This window comes from Crinia signifera, chromosome 1 (assembly GCF_055691185.1).
Source record: "Crinia signifera chromosome 1, ASM5569118v1, whole genome shotgun sequence".
Classification (NCBI taxonomy): domain Eukaryota; kingdom Metazoa; phylum Chordata; class Amphibia; order Anura; family Myobatrachidae; genus Crinia; species Crinia signifera.
In genome coordinates, this window is record NC_139217.1 from 12,447,368 (window position 1) to 12,470,078 (window position 22,711).

At 51.3% G+C, this 22,711-nt stretch overlaps 1 protein-coding gene across 2 annotated transcripts in view; it reads right to left on the bottom strand.

Annotated features, from left to right (window-relative positions):
* Positions 1-14,700, bottom strand: part of RTKN (rhotekin) — an 89,698-nt gene extending 74,998 nt beyond the window's left edge. The window contains exon 1 of one of the 2 annotated variants that reach the window (XM_083176306.1): positions 14,064-14,698. In XM_083176306.1, coding sequence (XP_083032432.1) covers positions 14,064-14,174 — 111 coding nt within the window. In that variant the 5' untranslated portion in view covers positions 14,175-14,698. Of the gene's footprint in view, positions 1-14,063 lie in introns of both variants that reach the window. The other variant, XM_083176814.1, reaches the window with a different exon arrangement.
* Between the last annotated feature and the right edge of the window lie 8,011 nt (positions 14,701-22,711).

Sequence of the window (22,711 nt, forward strand, 5' to 3'; positions counted from 1 at the left end):
AGGAATGTAGCAGCACAGGCAGGACATACTGGTTAGTACTGGGACATACTGGTTACAGGGACACAATGATGACACAGCTGAGGGAGGGACGAGGTGGACCAGTGGGATGCAGGGATTGGTGGGTGTGAGGAATGTAGCAGCACAGGCAGGACATACTGGTTAGTACTGGGACATACTGGATACAGGGACACAATGATGACACGGCTGAGGGAGGGACCAGGTGGACCAGCGGGATGCAGGGATTGGTGGGTGTGAGGAATGTAGCAGTACAGGCAGGACATACTGGTTAGTACTGGGACATACTGGTTACAGGGACACAATGATGACACGGCTGAGGGAGGGACGAGGTGGACCAGCGAGATGCAGGGATTGGTGGGTGTGAGGAATGTAGCAGTACAGGCAGGACATACTGGTTAGTGTACTGGGATATACTGGTTACAGGGACTCAATGATGACACGGCTGAGGGAGGGATGAGGTGGACCAGCGGGATGCATGGATTGGTGGGTGCGAGGAATGTAGCAGCACAGGCAGGACATACTGGTTAGTACTGGTTAGTACTGGGACATACTGGTTACAGTGACACAATGATGACACGGCTGAGGGAGGGACGAGGTGGACCAGCGGGATGCAGGGATTGGTGGGTGTGAGGAATGTAGCAGTACAGGCAGGACATACTGGTTAGTACTGGTTAGTACTGGGACATACTGGTTACAGTGACACAATGATGACACGGCTGAGGGAGGGACGAGGTGGACCAGCGGGATGCAGGGATTGGTGGGTGTGAGGAATGTAGCAGTACAGGCAGGACATACTGGTTAGTACTGGTTAGTACTGGGACATACTGGTTACAGGGACTCAATGATGACACGGCTGAGGGAGGGATGAGGTGGACCAGCGGGATGCAGGGATTGGTGGGTGTGAGGAATGTAGCAGTACAGGCAGGACATACTGGTTAGTACTGGTTAGTACTGGGACATACTGGTTACAGGGACTCAATGATGACACGGCTGAGGGAGGGACGAGGTGGACCAGCGGGATGCAGGGATTGGTGGGTGTGAGGAATGTAGCAGCACAGGCAGGACATACTGGTTAGTACTGGGACATACTGGTTACAGGGACACAATGATGACACGGCTGAGGGAGGGACGAGGTGGACCAGCGAGATGCAGGGATTGGTGGGTGTGAGGAATGTAGCAGTACAGGCAGGACATACTGGTTAGTGTACTGGGATATACTGGTTACAGGGACTCAATGATGACACGGCTGAGGGAGGGATGAGGTGGACCAGCGGGATGCATGGATTGGTGGGTGCGAGGAATGTAGCAGCACAGGCAGGACATACTGGTTAGTACTGGTTAGTACTGGGACATACTGGTTACAGTGACACAATGATGACACGGCTGAGGGAGGGATGAGGTGGACCAGCGGGATGCATGGATTGGTGGGTGTGAGGAATGTAGCATCACAGGCAGGACATACTGGTTAGTACTGGTTAGTACTGGGACATACTGGTTACAGTGACACAATGATGACACGGCTGAGGGAGGGACGAGGTGGACCAGCGGGATGCAGGGATTGGTGGGTGTGAGGAATGTAGCAGTACAGGCAGGACATACTGGTTAGTACTGGTTAGTACTGGGACATACTGGTTACAGGGACTCAATGATGACACGGCTGAGGGAGGGATGAGGTGGACCAGCGGGATGCAGGGATTGGTGGGTGTGAGGAATGTAGCAGTACAGGCAGGACATACTGGTTAGTACTGGGACATACTGGTTACAGGGACTCAATGATGACACGGCTGAGGGAGGGATGAGGTGGACCAGCGGGATGCAGGGATTGGTGGGTGTGAGGAATGTAGCAGTACAGGCAGGACATACTGGTTAGTACTGGGACATACTGGTTACAGGGACACAATGATGACACGGCTGAGGGAGGGATGAGGTGGACCAGGGGGATGCAGGGATTGGTGGGTGTGAGGAATGTAGCAGCACAGGCAGGACATACTGGTTAGTACTGGGATATACTGGTTACAGGGACACAATGATGACACGGCTGAGGGAGGGACGAGGTGGACCAGCGGGATGCAGGGATTGGTGGGTGTGAGGAATGTAGCAGCACAGGCAGGACATACTGGTTAGTACTGGGATATACTGGTTACAGGGACACAGTGATGACACGGCTGAGGGAGGGACGAGGTGGACCAGTGGGAGGCAGGGATTGGTGGGTGTGAGGAATGTAGCAGTACAGGCAGGACGTAGTATAGGGAATGTCTGATGAGATAAGGGACAGGTCCAGACGAGCTGAGGTTATCCGCAGTGTTACAGAGTGGAAGAGGGATTGTACAGCAGAATAAAGGTCTATTGTAGGGAAGGTGGAGCTGATGCAGGGTACAGGGGGGGGGGGGGTTAAATACTCTGTGTACCGGCAATGGCTGAGCCGCTGTGTTCGCTTTGTGCTTCGCCAATAACCTAGGTACGGATGCCGCTACGTCATGACTGAGATCCCAGGAGACACGGAGCCCTGGGAGGATGCACAAGGTGATTGCTCTGTAATAATAATGCTGGCTGCAGTAGTACAATTATAGCTCCCGATACCGAGTTGGGTGCAGCCATTCCTGCACCCTTTTGTGTCACCCATCTGTGGAATCTGATTGGCAGATAGCACCAGACATCTACCAATCACCATGCTGACAGCCATTCACTGTCTGGATGCAGTCTGGGAGGCAGGAGAAGAATGCAGGAATCTGATTGGCAGATAGCACCAGACATATACCAATCACCATGCTGACAGCCATTCACTGTCTGGATGCAGTCTGGGAGGCAGGTGAAGAATGCAGGAATCTGATTGGCAGATAGCACCAGACATATACCAATTACCATGCTGACAGCCATTTACTGTCTGGATGCAGTCTGGGAGGCAGGTGAAGAATGCAGGAATCTGATTGGCAGATAGCACCAGACATATACCAATTACCATGCTGACAGCCATTTACTGTCTGGATGCAGTCTGGGAGGCAGGTGAAAAATGCAGGAATCTGATTGGCAGATAGCACCAGACATCTACCAATCACCATGCAAACAGCCATTCACTTTTTTCCTGCAGTCTGGGAGGCAGGTAGAGATGTAGGACTCTGATTGGTGGATAGCTCCAGACATCCATTGGTCAGCATTCTGGCAATCAATCACTCTCTGGCTGCCAGCTGGAAGGCAGGTAGAGAATGCTACCACCACCTGCCCATGCCCGGAGGCCCTGGTGTAGTGTGGCCTGGGGCAGCTGCCCAGTGTGACTATATAAGATGACCCTGTCTGGGTATGTCAGTGGCAGACCCGCTGCGTATTCCCATATTACACCCATAAGGCGGACCATCTCCAGATGTGCGCTAAGCCATTTCCCTGGAATATCTCCCATGCACCCCAAATGTAACCCCCGACCCGTATGTGTACACATGGGCAGTGCGCCACAGACACACCATATACATATGTCACGCCATAGCCACGCTATAGACACACCATAGACATGTCACGCCATAGCCACGCTATAGACACGCTATAGACACACCATAGACATGTCACGCCATAGCCACGCTATAGACACACCATAGACATTTCACGCCATAGACACGCCATAGACATGTCATAGACACGCCATATACATGTCACGCCATAGGCACACCATATACATGTCAAGCCATAGACACGCTATAGACACACCATAGACACGCTATAGACACACCATATGCATGTCACGCCACAGACACGCTATAGACACACCATAGACACGTCACGCCAAAGACACACCATAAACATGTCAAGCCATAGACACACCATAGAAACGCTATAGACACACCATAGACACGCTATAGACACACCATAGACACGTCACACCATAGACACGCTATAGACACACCATAGACACGTCACGCCATAGACACAGCATATACATGTCACGCCATAGACACACCATAGAAACGCTATAGACACACCATAGACACGCTATAGATACACCATAGACACGTCACGCCATAGACACGCTATAGACACAGCATATACATGTCACGCCATAGACACGCTATAGACACACCATAGACATGACATAGACACGCTAAAGACACACCATATACTTATCATGCCATAGACACGCCAAAGACATGCTATAAACACACCATATACATGTCACACCATAGACATGCCATAGACACACTATAGACACACCATATACATGTCATGCCATTGACACACTATAGACACGCTATAGACATGCCATAAACATGCTATAGACACACCATAGACATCTCGTAGGCACACTAAAGACATGTCATAGACACGCCATAGACACACCATAGACATGCCATAGACATGTCATAGACACGCTATAGACACGTCATAGACACGCCATAGACACATCATAGACACGCCATAGACACGCCATAGACACGTCATAGACACGTCATAGACACGTCATAGACACGCCATAGACACGCCATAGACACACCATGTCATAGACACAACACAGGCATGTCACGCCATAGACACAACATAGGCATGTCACGCCATAGACACACCATAGACATGCCATAGACACACCATCGACATGCTATAGATACACCACAGACACACCAGAGACGTGCCATAGGCACACCATGGACATGCCATAAACATGTCATAGATACCATAGACACATCGTATACACTACATAGACACACTATCGAAACACCATCGACACGCCATAGACACAACATAGGCATGCCATAGACACACCACGGACACGCCATAGACATGCCATAGACACACCATAGACACACCATAGACACTCCATAGACACTCCATAGACACGTCATAGACACGTCATAGACACTCCATAGACACACCATAGACACGGCATAAACATAGAAACATAGAATGTGACGGCAGATAAGAACCACTTGGCCCATCTAGTCTGCCCCTTTTTTTAAACATGTTACCTCAAACCATATTTGATCCTTATTTTTTTGTAAGGATATCAATATGCTTATCCCAATCATGTTTACATTGTACTACTGTATTTGCGTCTACCACCTCTGTTGGGAGGCTATTCCACTTATCTACTACTCTTTCTGTGAAGTAATTCTTCCTCGCATTTCCCCTGAATCTTCCTCCCCCTAGTGTCAGTGCATGTCCTCGTGTTCTGCTGCTCCTCTTCCTGTGAAGAATGTCTCCCACCTGCACCTTCCTCCCCCCAGTGTCAGTGCATGTCCTCGTGTTCTGCTGCTCCTCTTCCTGTGACTAATGTCTCCCACCTGTACCTTCCTCCCTCTAGTGTCAGTGCATGTCCTCGTGTTCTGCTGCTCCTCTTCCTGTGAAGAATGTCTCCCACCTGTACCTTCCTCCCTCTAGTGTCAGTGCATGTCCTCGTGTTCTGCTGCTCCTCTTCCTGTGAAGAATGTCTCCCACCTGTACCTTCCTCCCTCTAGTGTCAGTGCATGTCCTCGTGTTCTGCTGCTCCTCTTCCTGTGACTAATGTCTCCCACCTGTACCTTCCTCCCTCTAGTGTCAGTGCATGTCCTCGTGTTCTGCTGCTCCTCTTCCTGTGAAGAATGTCTCCCACCTGTACCTTCCTCCCTCTAGTGTCAGTGCATGTCCTCGTGTTCTGCTGCTCCTCTTCCTGTGACTAATGTCTCCCACCTGTACCTTCCTCCCTCTAGTGTCAGTGCATGTCCTCGTGTTCTGCTGCTCCTCTTCCTGTGACTAATGTCTCCCACCTGTACCTTCCTCCCTCTAGTGTCAGTGCATGTCCTCATGTTCTGCTGCTCCTCTTCCTGTGAAGAATGTCTCCCACCTGTACCTTGTTAAAACCCTTGATATATGTGAAAGTTTCTATCATGTCCCCCCTTTCCCTTCTCTGCTCTAAAGTATACATATTAAGATCTTTTAGTCTTTCCTGGTACGTTTTGTGATGCAGGCCATGCACCATTTTAGTTGCCCTTCTTTGTACAGTCTCTAATGTATTTATATCCTTCTGGAGATATGGCCTCAAGAACTGAACACAATACTCTAGGTGAGGTCGTACCAATGACCTATACAGTGGCATTATTACTTCTTTCTTCCTACTGCTGATTCCTCTCCCTATGCAACCAAGCATCTGACTTGCCTTCTTCATTGCTTTGTTACATTGCCTACCTGCTTTTAAGTCCCCTGAAATAGTGACACCTAGATCCCTCTCTTCCTCAGTAGTTTCCATTATAGTGCCATTTATACTATATTGAGCAGGGTTGCCGACCCTCCCGGAATTTGCGGGAGTCTCCCGAAAATCGGGTCCTTCCTCCCGCCCCCCCGGAAGGGTGGGCAACCCTCCTGGAATCAGTGTGACCCCCACTGAGCCCCCCGATCGCGGCATTTATATGCCGCAATCCGCGGGTCTCAGGGGAGGGGGCGGAGCTAAAACGGCACAATCGTGTCATTTTAGCCCCGCCCCCTCCATGGATATCACTTCTTTCGTCGATTTGCTGTAATGGGGGCGGGGCTTAATTACGTCACAGTTAAGCCCCACCCCCAAAAATCGTAATGCAAGATTTGTTGAAAGTCGGCAACCCTGATATTGAGTCTTTGGATTTCTGAGACCCAAGTGCATGATTTAGCATTTTTTGGCATTAAACTGTAGTTGCCATTCTCTTGACCATTTCTCTAATCTGCCTAGATCCTCAATCATTTGATTTACCCCTCCTGGTGTGTCTACCCTGTTGCATACCTTTGTGTCATCTGCAAAAAGGTACATTTTACCCTCAATTCCATTTGCAATATCACCAATAAAGATATTAAAAAGCACCGGTCCAAGTACAGATCCCTGGGGTACTCCACTTGTAACCTTTCCCTATAACCTTTCCCTATACGCATAGACACGCAATAGACACGCCATAGACACTCCATAGACACATCATAGACACGGCATAGACACGCCATAGACACGCCATAGACACGCCATAGAAACACCATAAACACGGCATAGACACACCATAGAAACTCCATAGACACACCATAGCCACGTCATAGACACGCCATAGACACGCCTTAGACACACCATAGACACACCATAGACACACCATAGACACACCATAGACATACCATAGACACGCCATAGACACATCATAGACATGCCTTAGACACACCATAGACACACCATAGACACACCATAGACACACCATAGACACACCATAGACACGCCATAGACACGCCATAGACACGCCATAGACACGCCATAGACACGCTATAGAAACACCATAGACACGGCATAGACACACCATAGACACACCATAGACACACCATAGACACACCATAGACACACCATAGACACGCCATAGACACTCCATAGACACGCCAAAGCCACGCCATAGCCACGCCATAGACACATCATAGACACGCCATAGACACGCCATAGACACACCATAGACACGCCTTAGACACACCATAGACACGCCATAGACACGCTATAGAAACACCATAGACACGGCATAGACACACCATATAAACACCATAGACACACCATAGACACACCATAGACACGCTGTAGACACGCCATAGACACAGCATAGACACGCCATAGACACATCATAGACACGCCATAGACACACCATAGACATGGCATAGACACACAATATACACACCATAGACACACCATAGACACACCATAGACACGCCATAGACACACCATAGACACGCCATAGACACGCCATAGACATGCCAAAGACATGCCATATACACACCATAGACACGACATAGATACACCATAGACACTCCATAGCCACGTCATAGACACGCCATAGACACATCACAGACACGCCATAGACACGCCATAGACACATCACAGACACGCCATAGACACACCATAGACACGCCATAGACACGCCATAGACATGCCATAGACACACCATAGACAAGACATTGACACAGCATAGACACACCATAGACATACCATCGACACGCCATAGACACACCATAGACACACCATAGACACACCATAGACATACCATAGACACGCCATAGACACACCATAGACACACCATATACACACATCATAGACACGGCATAGACACATCATACATACGCCATAGACACTCCATAGACACAGCATAGACACGCCATAGAGACACCATAGACACACAATATACACACCATAGACACAACCTAGACACGGCATAGACACATCATACATACGCCATAGACACTCCATAGACACATCATACACACGCCATAGAGACACCATAGACACACAATATACACACCATAGACACAACCTAGACACTCCATAGACACACCATTGGCACGCCATAGACACGTCATAGACACGGCATAGTCACGCCATAGACACACCATAGACACGTCATAGACATGCCATAGACACGACATAGACATTCCATAGACACACCATAGACATGTCACACCATAGACATGTCATAGACACTCCATAGACACACCATAGACATGTCATAGACACACCATAGACACACCATAGACATTCCATAGAAACATCATAGACACTCCATAGACACACCATAGACATGTCACGCAATAGACACGCCATAGACACGGCTTAGACATGCAATAGACACGCCATAGACACTTGTGAAGAAGAAGAGAACTCTGCACTGCGTCAGGATCAGGCCCCTGAGGTCACAGGTCATGCTTGTCCCCAGTAAGTAATGCCATCTGTAAGATCCCTCCTGAGAACAGTCATTCTGCCCTCAGATTACCCATACCCAAATAGGTCAAGGTTCAAAATGTTGACATGACGATGGTCGACACACAAATGGTCAACACATTTTTCTGCAAACTTTTGCTTGATTTACTAAGCACATGGACTAGAAATGGGAACAGTACCCTGCGGGGTGAGGGTACACGTTGTCACTGGTGACTACTGCGGCCAGGCCTGTCCAGTTACAGGGCAATGCCAGGTGGTGGACTGACCCTCGCAGCTTCATGACGACATGGCAGTGTCAGTGAGCCCACTGATTGGGCAGGGTACGTGGCATCAGTAGGCCTCCACTCAGTAATTCCCATTAATATGGGCAGGAAACAGGCTCTGCACTGGCAATTACTCATGTTTAGTAACACCTGTCATGTCAGTGTCCCCTGCTGATGCAGCTATGGTTATGTGCCCTGTACTTGTCCTCTATTGTATACAGCTGTAAGTCACTGTCTCCTGGGTTATATACTCTGTAATAGGGCGCGGCGGATCCCTTGTTCTCTGCCCCCTGATACTTATGTCAGTGTCTTCTGCTGATGCAGCTATGGTTATGTGCCCTTTACTTGTCCTCTATTGTATACAGCTGTCAGTCACTGTCTCCTGGGTTATATACTGTGTAATAGGGCGCTGCGGATCCCTTGTTCTCTGCCCCTGATACTTATGTCAGTGCCACCTGCTTATGCAGCTATGGTTATGTGCCCTGTACTTGTCCTCTATTGTATACAGCTGTCAGTCACTGTCTCCTGGGTTATATACTGTGTAATAGGGCGCAGCGGATCCCTTGTTCTCTGCCCCCTGATACTTATGTCCGTGCCCTCTGCTGATGCAGCTATGGTTATGTGCCCTGTACTTGTCTATTGTATACAGCTGTAAGTCACTGTCTTCTGCGTTATATACTCTGTAATAGGGCGCTGCGGATCCCTTGTTCTCTGCCCCCTGATACTTATGTCAGTGCCACCTGCTGATACAGCTATGGTTATGTGCCCTGTACTTGTCCTCTATTGTATACAGCTGTAAGTCACTGTCTCCTGGGTTATATACTCTGTAATAGGGTGCTGTGGATCCCTTGTTCTCTGCCCCCTGATACTTATGTCAGTGTCCTCTGCTGATGCAGCTATGGTTACGTGTCCTGTATGTGTCCTCTATTGTATTCAGCTGTAAGTCACTGTCTCCTGGGTTAGATACTGTGTAATAGGGTGCTGCGGATCCCTTGTTCTCTGCCCCCTGATACTTATGTCAGTGCCCTCTGCTGATGCAGCTATGGTTATGTGCCCTGTACCTGTCCTCTATTGTATTCAGCTGTAAGTCACTGTCTCCTGGGTTAGATACTGTGTAATAGGGTGCTGCGGATCCCTTGTTCTCTGCCCCCTGATACTTATGTCAGTGCCCTCTGCTGATGCAGCTATGGTTATGTGCCCTGTACCTGTCCTCTATTGTATTCAGCTGTAAGTCACTGTCTCCTGGGTTAGATACTGTGTAATAGGGTGCTGCGGATCCCTTGTTCTCTGCCCCCTGATACTTATGTCAGTGCCCTCTGCTGATGCAGCTATGGTTATGTGCCCTGTACCTGTCCTCTATTGTATTCAGCTGTAAGTCACTGTCTCCTGGGTTAGATACTGTGTAATAGGGTGCTGCGGATCCCTTGTTCTCTGCCCCCTGATACTTATGTCAGTGCCCTCTGCTGATGCAGCTATGGTTATGTGCTCTGTACTTGTCCTCTATTGTATTCAGCTGTCAGTCACTGTCTCCTGGGTTAGATACTGTGTAATAGGGTGCTGCAGATCCCTTGTTCTCTGCCCCCTGATACTTATGTCAGTGCCCTCTGCTGATGCAGCTATGGTTATGTGCCCTGTACCTGTCCTCTATTGTATACAGCTGTAAGTCACTGTCTCCTGGGTTATATACTCTGTAATAGGGTGCTGCGGATCCCTTGTTCTCTGCCCCCTGATACTTATGTCAGTGTCCTCTGCTGATGCAGCTGTGGTTATATACCCTGTACCTGTCCTCTATTGTATACAGCTGTAAGTCACTGTCTCCTGGGTTATATACTCTGTAATAGGGCGCTGCGGATCCCTTGTTCTCTGCCCCCTGATACTTATGTCAGTGTCCTCTGCTGATGCAGCTATGGTTATGTGCTCTGTACTTGTCCTCTATTGTATACAGCTGTAAGTCACTGTCTCCTGGGTTATATACTCTGTAATAGGGCGCTGCGGATCCCTTGTTCTCTGCCCCCTGATACTTATGTCAGTGTCCCCTGCTGATGCAGCTGTGGTTATATACCCTGTACCTGTCCTCTATTGTATACAGCTGTAAGTCACTGTCTCCTGGGTTATATACTCTGTAATAGGGCGCTGCGGATCCCTTGTTCTCTGCCCCCTGATACTTATGTCAGTGTCCTCTGCTGATGCAGCTATGGTTATGTGCTCTGTACTTGTCCTCTATTGTATACAGCTGTAAGTCACTGTCTCCTGGGTTATATACTCTGTAATAGGGCGCTGCGGATCCCTTGTTCTCTGCCCCCTGATACTTATGTCAGTGTCCCCTGCTGATGCAGCTATGGTTATGTGCCATGTACCTGTCCTCTATTGTATACAGCTGTAAGCCACTGTCTCCTGGGTTAGATACTGTGTAATAGGGTGCTGCGGATCCCTTGTTCTCTGCCCCCTGATACTTATGTCAGTGTCCTCTGCTGATGCAGCTATAGTTATGTGCCCTGTACTTGTCCTCTATTGTATACAGCTGTAAGTCACTGTCTCCTGGGTTATATACTGTGTAATAGGGTGCTGTGGATCCCTTGTTCTCTGCCCCCTGATACTTATGTCAGTGCCCTCTGCTGATGCAGCTATGGTTATGTGCCCTGTACTTGTCCTCTATTGTATTCAGCTGTAAGACACTGTCTCCTGGGTTATATACTCTGTAATAGGGCACTGTGGATCCCTTGTGGCGCCATATAAAGGATAATAATAACACATAACGTGGACACCAGTGTTTGTAGCACTGGTTGTTACCACATGTTTGCCCCATTACCCAGGTTATGCCAGGTTGCCCTAGATGTTACCAGGCCACAGCCGGACTGCACAGAGAATGGACGTCATATGTTCTGAGTCACTGCAGTCAGATTCCATCATGTGAAGCTGATTATACGCCCCATACACTGTGATCACAGGATTATACTGACCCCTTAGGGCGAGAACAACTTCCTCTACACAAAGGAAGGTGAGGGGCTGCCTTGTAATCAGTCAGATAGTCTAATGCACTGCTTACACGTGTGTGCTGTGTCCCCATGTCACCTACTGTAACTTACACGTGTGTGCTGTGTCCCCATGTCATGGCACCTCATACTGTAACTTACACGTGTGTGCTGTGTCCCCATGTCACCTACTGTAACTTACACGTGTGTGCTGTGTCTCCATGTCACCTACTGTAACTTACACGTGTGTGCTGTGTCCCCATGTCATGGCACCTCATACTGTAACTTACACGTGTGTGCTGTATCTCCATGTCATGGCACCTCATACTGTAACTTACACGTGTGTGCTGTGTCCCCATGTCACCTACTGTAACTTACACGTGTGTGCTGTGTCCCCATGTCACGTCACCTCATACAGTAACTTACACGTGTGTGCTGTGTCCCCATGTCACCTACTGTAACTTACACGTGTGTGCTGTATCTCCATGTCACGTCACCTCATACTGTAACTTACACGTGTGTGCTGTATCTCCATGTCATGGCACCTCATACTGTAACTTACACGTGTGTGCTGTGTCCCCATGTCACCTACTGTAACTTACACGTGTGTGCTGTGTCTCCATGTCACCTACTGTAACTTACACATGTGTGCTGTGTCCCCATGTCATGTCACCTCATACTGTAACTTACACGTGTGTGCTGTATCTCCATGTCACCTACTGTAACTTACACGTGTGTGCTGTGTCCCCATGTCACCTACTGTAACTTACACGTGTGTGCTGTGTCCCCATGTCACCTACTGTAACTTACACGTGTGTGCTGTGTCCCCATGTCACCTACTGTAACTTACACGTGTGTGCTGTGTCCCCATGTCACCTACTGTAACTTACACGTGTGTGCTGTGTCCCCATGTCACCTACTGTAACTTACACGTGTGTGCTGTGTCCCCATGTCACCTACTGTAACTTACACGTGTGTGCTGTGTCCCCATGTCACGTCACCTCATGCTGTAACTTACACGTGTGTGCTGTGTCTCCATGTCACGTCACCTCATACTGTAATTTACACGTGTGTGCTGTATCTCCATGTCATGGCACCTCATACTGTAACTTACATGTGTGTGTGTGTGTGGCGTCTCTATGTAATGTCACCTCATACTATAACTTACACGTGTGTGCTGTCTCCATGTCATGTCACATCATACTGTAACTTACACATGTGTGCGGTGTCTCCATGCCATGTCACATCATACTGTAACTTACATGTGTGTGCTGTGTCTCCATGTCATGTCACTCAATACTGTAACTTACACGTGTGTGCGGTGTCTCCATGTCATGTTACCTTATACTGTAACTTACACGTGTGTGCTGTGTCTCCATGTCATGGCACCTTAAACTGTAACTTACATGTGTGTGTGTGGCGTCTGTATGTAATGTCACCTCATACTGTAACTTACATGTGTGTGCTGTGTCTCCAAGTCATGTCACCTCATACTGTGACTTACATGTATGTACACCATCTCTGTGTCACTGTACCATGTGTGACTACCATGTATGTACTACACTACTGTGTTTTTGCACTATGTGTAACTAACATGTATTTATGGCTTCATGTAGAACATGTACATAATACATGTGTGTCACAAGACTATATACAAATGTTTGTATTATTATAACTCTGTGTCACATAATCATGTATGACTGACACGTATGTCACGGTGTTGGATACACTGGTTGATGAGAACACTCTGCCATTCACAGGATTATAACAAACAGATGAATCAGACGCCCACACAGTTCCCGGAACCCCGAGTTCTTATTTACCCTAAAATCATGCCTCTGTAGAATGCCATGTACATTGTATGATGGGAGATTTTACATATAACAGTTATACTGTATGACGGAGACGTAACATGTAATTATACTGTATGACGGAGACGTAACATGTTATTATACTGTATGACAGAGACGTAACATGTAATTATACTGTATGACAGAGACGTAACATGTAATTATACTGTATGACGGGAGACGTAACATGTAATTATACTGTATGACGGGAGACGTACAGTAACATGTAACAATGATATACAGCATGACGGGAGCAGCCAGCAGTACTATGTATACAGTGTGGCGGGAAGCAGTGACGACCTACCTGAGGGGTGTCAATCAGCATACTTCTCCGGAATCGCCCTCTCCGTATCTCCATCTCCAGGGCAGAGCATCGCGCCACAGTTACCCGACTGCGGTGATTGCGGCAGAACATCCTGAGAACGACTTAATACCCAGGATCTTTTCCCACAACTTTGACTGGATTCCCTGGGATGTGCTCCCACAGTGCTGACTGGATCCCCCGGATCTGCTCCCACAGTGCTGACTGGATCCCCCAGATCTGCTCCCACAGTGCTGACTGGATCCCCCGGATCTGCTCCCACAGTGCTGGCTGGATCCCCCGGATCTGCTCCCACAGTGCTGACTGGATTTCCCGGGATCTGCTCCCACAGTGCTGACCAGATCCCCTGGATTTATTTGTACAGCACTAACCAGATCAGAACTTCCTTATGTTCAGAATCCACAGGATCCCCGGATCATACCAGTTCCTGGCAATCTGCTGACCCGTCATGTGATTCTTAATTCAGACTCGGGACTGTGGGGATAATTTCCCGGGACCTTGTCTCGGAGAAACTGTACAATCCACTGGATCCTGTGTGTTTCCTGCAGGATTATGAGCTGCCTCTGGCTCCGTCCTCTCTCCAGCCCCCTCCTTTCTCCCCTGTCATGTTCTCTGGATGTCTCTCACAACTTTCCGGGACCCTCCTCTCCCTGAGCCGCCCCCCCCCCCCCTGTCACCCAGCACTCACCTCCTACCTGCCCCCTGTCCCTCTGGCTGCTGCAGGGAGGGGACTTGTCAGGAGCTGGGCCTGCTCCAGGAACAGGACTTATACAGTCTCCTATCAGCAGCATGGGAGCACAGGAGCTGACATGCCGAGTCTGTATCCCACGCCCTCTGCCAGGTACACTACGCCCTCTGCCAGGTATACTACACTCACCGTCAGGTACCCCACGCCCTCTGCCAGGTACCCCACGCCCTCTGCCAGGTATACTACGCTCTCCGCCAGGTACCCCACACCCCCTGCCAGGTACCCCACGCCCTCTGCCAGGTACCCCACGCCCTCTGCCAGGTATACTACGCTCTCCGCCAGGTACCCCACGCCCTCTGCCAGGTACCCCACGCCCTCTGCCAGGTACACTACGCTCTCCGCCAGGTACCCCACGCCCCCTGCCAGGTACACTACGCCCTGTGCCAGGTATACTACACCTCAACGCCAGGTACCCCACACCCTCTGCCAGGTACCCCACGCCCTCTGCCAGGTACACTACGCCCTGTGCCAGGTATACTACACCTCAACGCCAGGTACCCCACACCCTCTGCCAGGTACACTACGCCCTCTGCCAGGTATACTATGCTCTCCGCTAGGTACCCCATGCCCTCTGACAGGTATAATATGCCCTCCGCTAGGTATACTACGCTCTCCGCCAGGTACCCCACGCCCTCTGCCAGGTATACTACGCTCTCTGCCAGGTATACTCCGCCATCTGCCAGGTATACTACGCCCTCTGCCATGTATACTACGCACTCCGCCAGGTACCCAACGCCCTCTGCCAGGTACCCCACACCCTCTGCCAGGTACCCCACACCCTCTGCCAGGTGCACTACGCCATCTGCCAAGTATACTACACCCTCTGCCACGTATACTACGCCATCCGCCAGGTACAATATGCCCACTGCCAGGTACCCCACGCACTCTGCCAAGTACACTACGCCCTATGCCAACTATACTACGCCCTCTGCCTGGTATGCTACACCCTCCACCAGTTACAATACACCCTCCGACAGGTATAATACCCCCTCCACCAGTTACACTACACCCTCTGCCTGGTATAATACCCCCTCCACCAGTTACACTACACCCTCTGCCCGGTATAATACCCCCTCCACCAGTTACACTACACCCTCTGCCCGGTATAATACGCCCTCCACCAGTTACACTACACCCTCTGCCCGGTACAATACGCCCTCCACCAGTTACACTACACCCTCTGCCCGGTATAATACCCCCTCCACCAGTTACACTACACCCTCTGCCTGGTATAATACCCCCTCCACCAGTTACACTACACCCTCTGCCCGGTATAATACGCCCTCCACCAGTTACACTACATCCTCTGGCAGGTATCCCATGCCCTCTGCCATGTACACTACGCCCTCCGCCAGGTACACTACGCCCTCCACCAGTTACACTGCGCCCTCCACTAGGTGTTCTATGCCCTCTGCCAAGTACACTACGCCCTCTGCCAGGTACACTACGCCCTCCACCAGTTACACTACACCCTCTGCCAGGTATCCCATGCCCTCTGCCAGGTACACTACGCCCTCTGCCAGGCACACTATGCCCTTCGCCAGGTACACTACGCCCTCACCAGTTACACTACACCCTCTGCCAGGTATCCCATGCCCTCTGCCAGGTACACTACACCCTCTGCCAGGTACACTACGCCCTCTGCCAAGTACACTCTACACCCTCTGCCAGGTACACTACGCCCTATGCCAGGTACACTATGCCCTCTGCCAGGTATCCCATGCCCTCTGCCAGGTACACTACGCCCTCTGCCAGGTATCCCATGCCCTCTGCCAGGTACACTATGCCCTCTGCCAGGTACACTACGCCCTCTGCCAGGTATCCCATGCCCTCTGCCAGGTACACTATGCCCTCTGCCAGGTACACTACGCCCTATGCCAGGTACACTATGCCCTCTGCCCGGTATAATACGCCCTCCACCAGTTACACTACACCCTCTGCCCGGTATAATACCCCCTCCACCAGTTACACTACACCCTCTGCCTGGTATAATACCCCCTCCACCAGTTACACTACACCCTCTGCCCGGTATAATACGCCCTCCACCAGTTACACTACATCCTCTGGCAGGTATCCCATGCCCTCTGCCATGTACACTACGCCCTCCGCCAGGTACACTACGCCCTCCACCAGTTACACTGCGCCCTCCACTAGGTGTTCTATGCCCTCTGCCAAGTACACTACGCCCTCTGCCAGGTACACTACGCCCTCCACCAGTTACACTACACCCTCTGCCAGGTATCCCATGCCCTCTGCCAGGTACACTACGCCCTCTGCCAGGCACACTATGCCCTTCGCCAGGTACACTACGCCCTCCACCAGTTACACTACACCCTCTGCCAGGTATCCCATGCCCTCTGCCAGGTACACTACACCCTCTGCCAGGTACACTACGCCCTCTGCCAAGTACACTCTACACCCTCTGCCAGGTACACTACGCCCTATGCCAGGTACACTATGCCCTCTGCCAGGTATCCCATGCCCTCTGCCAGGTACACTACGCCCTCTGCCAGGTATCCCATGCCCTCTGCCAGGTACACTATGCCCTCTGCCAGGTACACTACGCCCTCTGCCAGGTATCCCATGCCCTCTGCCAGGTACACTATGCCCTCTGCCAGGTACACTACGCCCTATGCCAGGTACACTATGCCCTCTGCCAGGTATCCCATGCCCTCTGCCAGGTACACTATGCCCTCTGCCAGGTACACTACGCCCTCTGCCAGGTACACTACGCCCTCTGCCAAGTACACTACGCCCTCTGCCAGGTACACTACGCCCTCCACCAGTTACACTACACCCTCTGCCAGGTATCCCATGCCCTCTGCCAGGTACACTACACCCTCTGCCAGGTATCCCATGCCCTCTGCCAGGTACACTACACCCTCTGCCAGGTACACTATGCCCTCCGCCAGGTACACTATGCCCTCCGCCAGGTACACTAGGCCCTCCGCCAGGTATCCCATGCCCTCTGCATACATCCACTCCGCATACACAGAGACTGCTCTACTGGAGTTACATGTGGTATATCTGGGGGCGGATCCCGTGCCCCACGTCTCTGAGGTGTATTAGGATTTGTTTTTCTGTGTATGTTCATTGGCGACTTTTTCCTGTACATGTTTGAGGGATTGCGCTTCCCTCCCTCAGTAGCTGCTTTGCACCACATCCCCTGCCAGCACCCGCTTGGTTGCCTAGGACACCTTCTTTTGTCCCACGCCCTCTACCAGGTATACTATGCCCTTCACCAGGTGCCCCACGCCCTCTGCCTAGTATACTACACCCTCCGCCAGGTATCCCACACCCTCTGCCAGTCCCATGCCCTCTGCCAAGTACACTATGCCCTCTACCAAGTACACTACGTCCTCTGCCAGGTGTCCCACGCCCTCTGCCAGGTATACTATGCCCTCCGCAAGGTATCCCTACACCCTCTGCCAGGTGTCCCATGCCCTCTGCCAAGTACACTACGCCCTCCGCCAGGTATCCCTACACCCTCTACCAGGTGTCCGATGCCCTCTGCCACGTACACTATGCCCTCCGCCAGGTATCCCTACACCCTCGTCCAGGTGTCCCATACCCTCTGCCAAGTACACTATGCCCTCCGCGAGGTATCCCTACCCCCTCTACCAGGTGTCCCATGCCCTGTGCCAGGTATACTACACCCTCCGCCACGTGTCCCACTCCCTCTGCCAGGTCAGGTACTGCCAACTGCCAGTTATCTCATGCCAACTGACAGGTATCCCCACACCCACTGCCACCTTGTAACCCATAACTACTGCCACCAGGTAGGCCCTAGCCCAACAGGAATATGCTCCACAGGAGAAGCATGGTTCTAGCAATATGTGCTAGACATTCACAGCACATATTGTGTTCACAGAGTTACTCCCAGCATATCTATAGGTGCAGCCATGGGCAAGCCTGTAATGGCAGAGGTACTCCCAGCATATCTATAGGTGCAGCCATGGGCACGCCTGTAACGGCAGAGGTACTCCCAGCATATCTATAGGTGCAGCCATGGGCACGCCTGTAACGGCAGAGGTACTCCCAGCATATCAATAGGTGCAGCCATGGGCACGCCTGTAACGGCAGAGGTACTCCCAGCATATCTATAGGTGCAGCCATGGGCACGCCTGTAATGGCAGAGGTACTCCCAACATATTAATAGGTGCAGCCATGGGCACGCCTGTAATGGCAGAGGTACTCCCAGCATTCTATAGGTGCAGCCATGGGCACGCCTGTAATGGCAGAGGTACTCCCAGCATATCTATAGGTGCAGCCATGGGCACGCCTGTAATGGCAGAGGTACTCCCAGCATTTCTCTAGGTGCAGCCATGGGCACGCCTGTAATGGCAGAGGTACTCCCAGCATTCTATAGGTGCAGCCATGGGCACGCCTGTAACGGCAGAGGTACTCCCAGCATATCTATAGGTGCAGCCATGGGCACGCCTGTAATGGCAGAGGTACTCCCAGCATATCTATAGGTGCAGCCATGGGCATGCCTGTAACGGCAGAGGTACTCCCAGCATATCTATAGGTGCAGCCATGGGCACGCCTGTAATGGCAGAGGTACTCCCAGCATTTCTATAGGTGCATCCATGGGCACGCCTGTAACGGCAGAGGTACTCCCAGCATATCTATAGGTGCAGCCATGGGCACACCTGTAACGGCAGAGGTACTCCCAGCATATCTATAGGTGCAGCCATGGGCACGCCTGTAATGGCAGAGGTACTCCCAACATATTAATAGGTGCAGCCATGGGCATGCCTGTAACGGCAGAGGTACTCCCAACATATCTATAGGTGCAGCCATGGGCACGCCTGTAACGGCAGAGGTACTGCCAGCATATCTATAGGTGCAGCCATGGGCATGCCTGTAACGGCAGAGGTACTCCCAACATATCTATAGGTGCAGCCATGGGCATGCCTGTAATGGCAGAGGTACTGCCAGCATATCTATAGGTGCAGCCATGGGCACGCCTGTAATGGCAGAGGTACTCCCAGCATATCTATAGATGCAGCCATGGGCATGCCTGTAACGGCAGAGGTACTCCCAGCATATCTATAGGTGCAGCCATGGGCATGCCTGTAACGGCAGAGGTACTCCCAGCATATCTATAGGTGCAGCCATGGGCACGCCTGTAATGGCAGAGGTACTCCCAGCATATCTATAGGTGCAGCCATGGGCACGCCTGTAATGGCAGAGGTACTCCCAGCATATCTATAGGTGCAGCCATGGGCACGCCTGTAACGGCAGAGGTACTCCCAACATATTAATAGGTGCAGCCATGGGCACGCCTGTAATGGCAGAGGTACTCCCAGCATATCTATAGGTGCAGCCATGGGCATGCCTGTAACGGCAGAGGTACTCCCAGCATATCTATAGGTGCAGCCATGGGCACGCCTGTAATGGCAGAGGTACTCCCAGCATTTCTATAGGTGCATCCATGGGCACGCATGTAACGGCAGAGGTACTCCCAGCATATCTATAGGTGCAGCCATGGGCACACCTGTAATGGCAGAGGTACTCCCAGCATATCTATAGGTGCAGCCATGGGCACGCCTGTAATGGCAGAGGTACTCCCAGCATATCTATAGGTGCAGCCATGGGCACGCCTGTAATGGCAGAGGTACTCCCAGCATATCTATAGGTGCAGCCATGGGCACGCCTGTAATGGCAGAGGTACTCCCAACATATTAATAGGTGCAGCCATGGGCATGCCTGTAACGGCAGAGGTACTCCCAACATATCTATAGGTGCAGCCATGGGCACGCCTGTAACGGCAGAGGTACTGCCAGCATATCTATAGGTGCAGCCATGGGCATGCCTGTAACGGCAGAGGTACTCCCAACATATCTATAGGTGCAGCCATGGGCATGCCTGTAATGGCAGAGGTACTGCCAGCATATCTATAGGTGCAGCCATGGGCACGCCTGTAATGGCAGAGGTACTCCCAGCATATCTATAGGTGCAGCCATGGGCACGCCTGTAATGGCAGAGGTACTCCCAGCATATCTATAGGTGCAGCCATGGGCACGCCTGTAACGGCAGAGGTACTCCCAGCATATCTATAGGTGCAGCCATGGGCACGCCTGTAACGGCAGAGGTACTCCCAGCATATCTATAGGTGCAGCCATGGGCACGCCTGTAATGGCAGAGGTACTCCCAGCATATCTATAGGTGCAGCCATGGGCATGCCTGTAATGGCAGAGGTACTCCCAACATATTAATAGGTGCAGCCATGGGCACGCCTGTAATGGCAGAGGTACTCCCAGCATATCTATAGGTGCAGCCATGGGCATGCCTGTAACGGCAGAGGTACTCCCAGCATACTGTATCTATAGGTGCAGCCATGGGCACGCCTGTAATGGCAGAGGTACTCCCAGCATTTCTATAGGTGCATCCATGGGCACGCCTGTAATGGCAGAGGTACTCCCAGCATTTCTATAGGTGCATCCATGGGCACGCCTGTAACGGCAGAGGTACTCCCAACATATTAATAGGTGCAGCCATGGGCACGCCTGTAATGGCAGAGGTACTCCCAGCATATCTATAGGTGCAGCCATGGGCACACCTGTAACGGCAGAGGTACTCCCAGCATATCTATAGGTGCAGCCATGGGCACGCCTGTAATGGCAGAGGTACTCCCAGCATATCTATAGGTGCAGCCATGGGCACGCCTGTAATGGCAGAGGTACTCCCAGCATATCTATAGGTGCAGCCATGGGCACGCCTGTAATGGCAGAGGTACTCCCAACATATTAATAGGTGCAGCCATGGGCATGCCTGTAACGGAAGAGGTACTCCCAACATATCTATAGGTGCAGCCATGGGCACGCCTGTAACGGCAGAGGTACTGCCAGCATATCTATAGGTGCAGCCATGGGCATGCCTGTAATGGCAGAGGTACTGCCAGCATATCTATAGGTGCAGCCATGGGCACGCCTGTAATGGCAGAGGTACTCCCAGCATATCTATAGGTGCAGCCATGGGCATGCCTGTAACGGCAGAGGTACTCCCAGCATATCTATAGGTGCAGCCATGGGCACGCCTGTAATGGCAGAGGTACTCCCAGCATTTCTATAGGTGCATCCATGGGCACGCCTGTAACGGCAGAGGTACTCCCAGCATATCTATAGGTGCAGCCATGGGCACACCTGTAACGGCAGAGGTACTCCCAGCATATCTATAGGTGCAGCCATGGGCACGCCTGTAATGGCAGAGGTACTCCCAGCATATCTATAGGTGCAGCCATGGGCACGCCTGTAATGGCAGAGGTACTCCCAACATATTAATAGGTGCAGCCATGGGCATGCCTGTAACGGCAGAGGTACTCCCAGCATATCTATAGGTGCAGCCATGGGCACGCCTGTAATGGCAGAGGTACTCCCAACATATTAATAGGTGCAGCCATGGGCACGCCTGTAACGGCAGAGGTACTGCCAGCATATCTATAGGTGCAGCCATGGGCATGCCTGTAACGGCAGAGGTACTCCCAACATATCTATAGGTGCAGCCATGGGCATGCCTGTAATGGCAGAGGTACTGCCAGCATATCTATAGGTGCAGCCATGGGCACGCCTGTAATGGCAGAGGTACTCCCAGCATATCTATAGGTGCAGCCATGGGCACGCCTGTAACGGCAGAGGTACTCCCAGCATATCTATAGGTGCAGCCATGGGCACGCCGGTAATGGCAGAGGTACTCCCAGCATTTCTATAGGTGCAGCCATGGGCACGCCTGTAATGGCAGAGGTACTCCCAGCATATCTATAGGTGCAGCCATGGGCACGCCTGTAACGGCAGAGGTACTCCCAACATATTAATAGGTGCAGCCATGGGCACGCCTGTAACGGCAGAGGTACTCCCAACATATCTATAGGTGCAGCCAT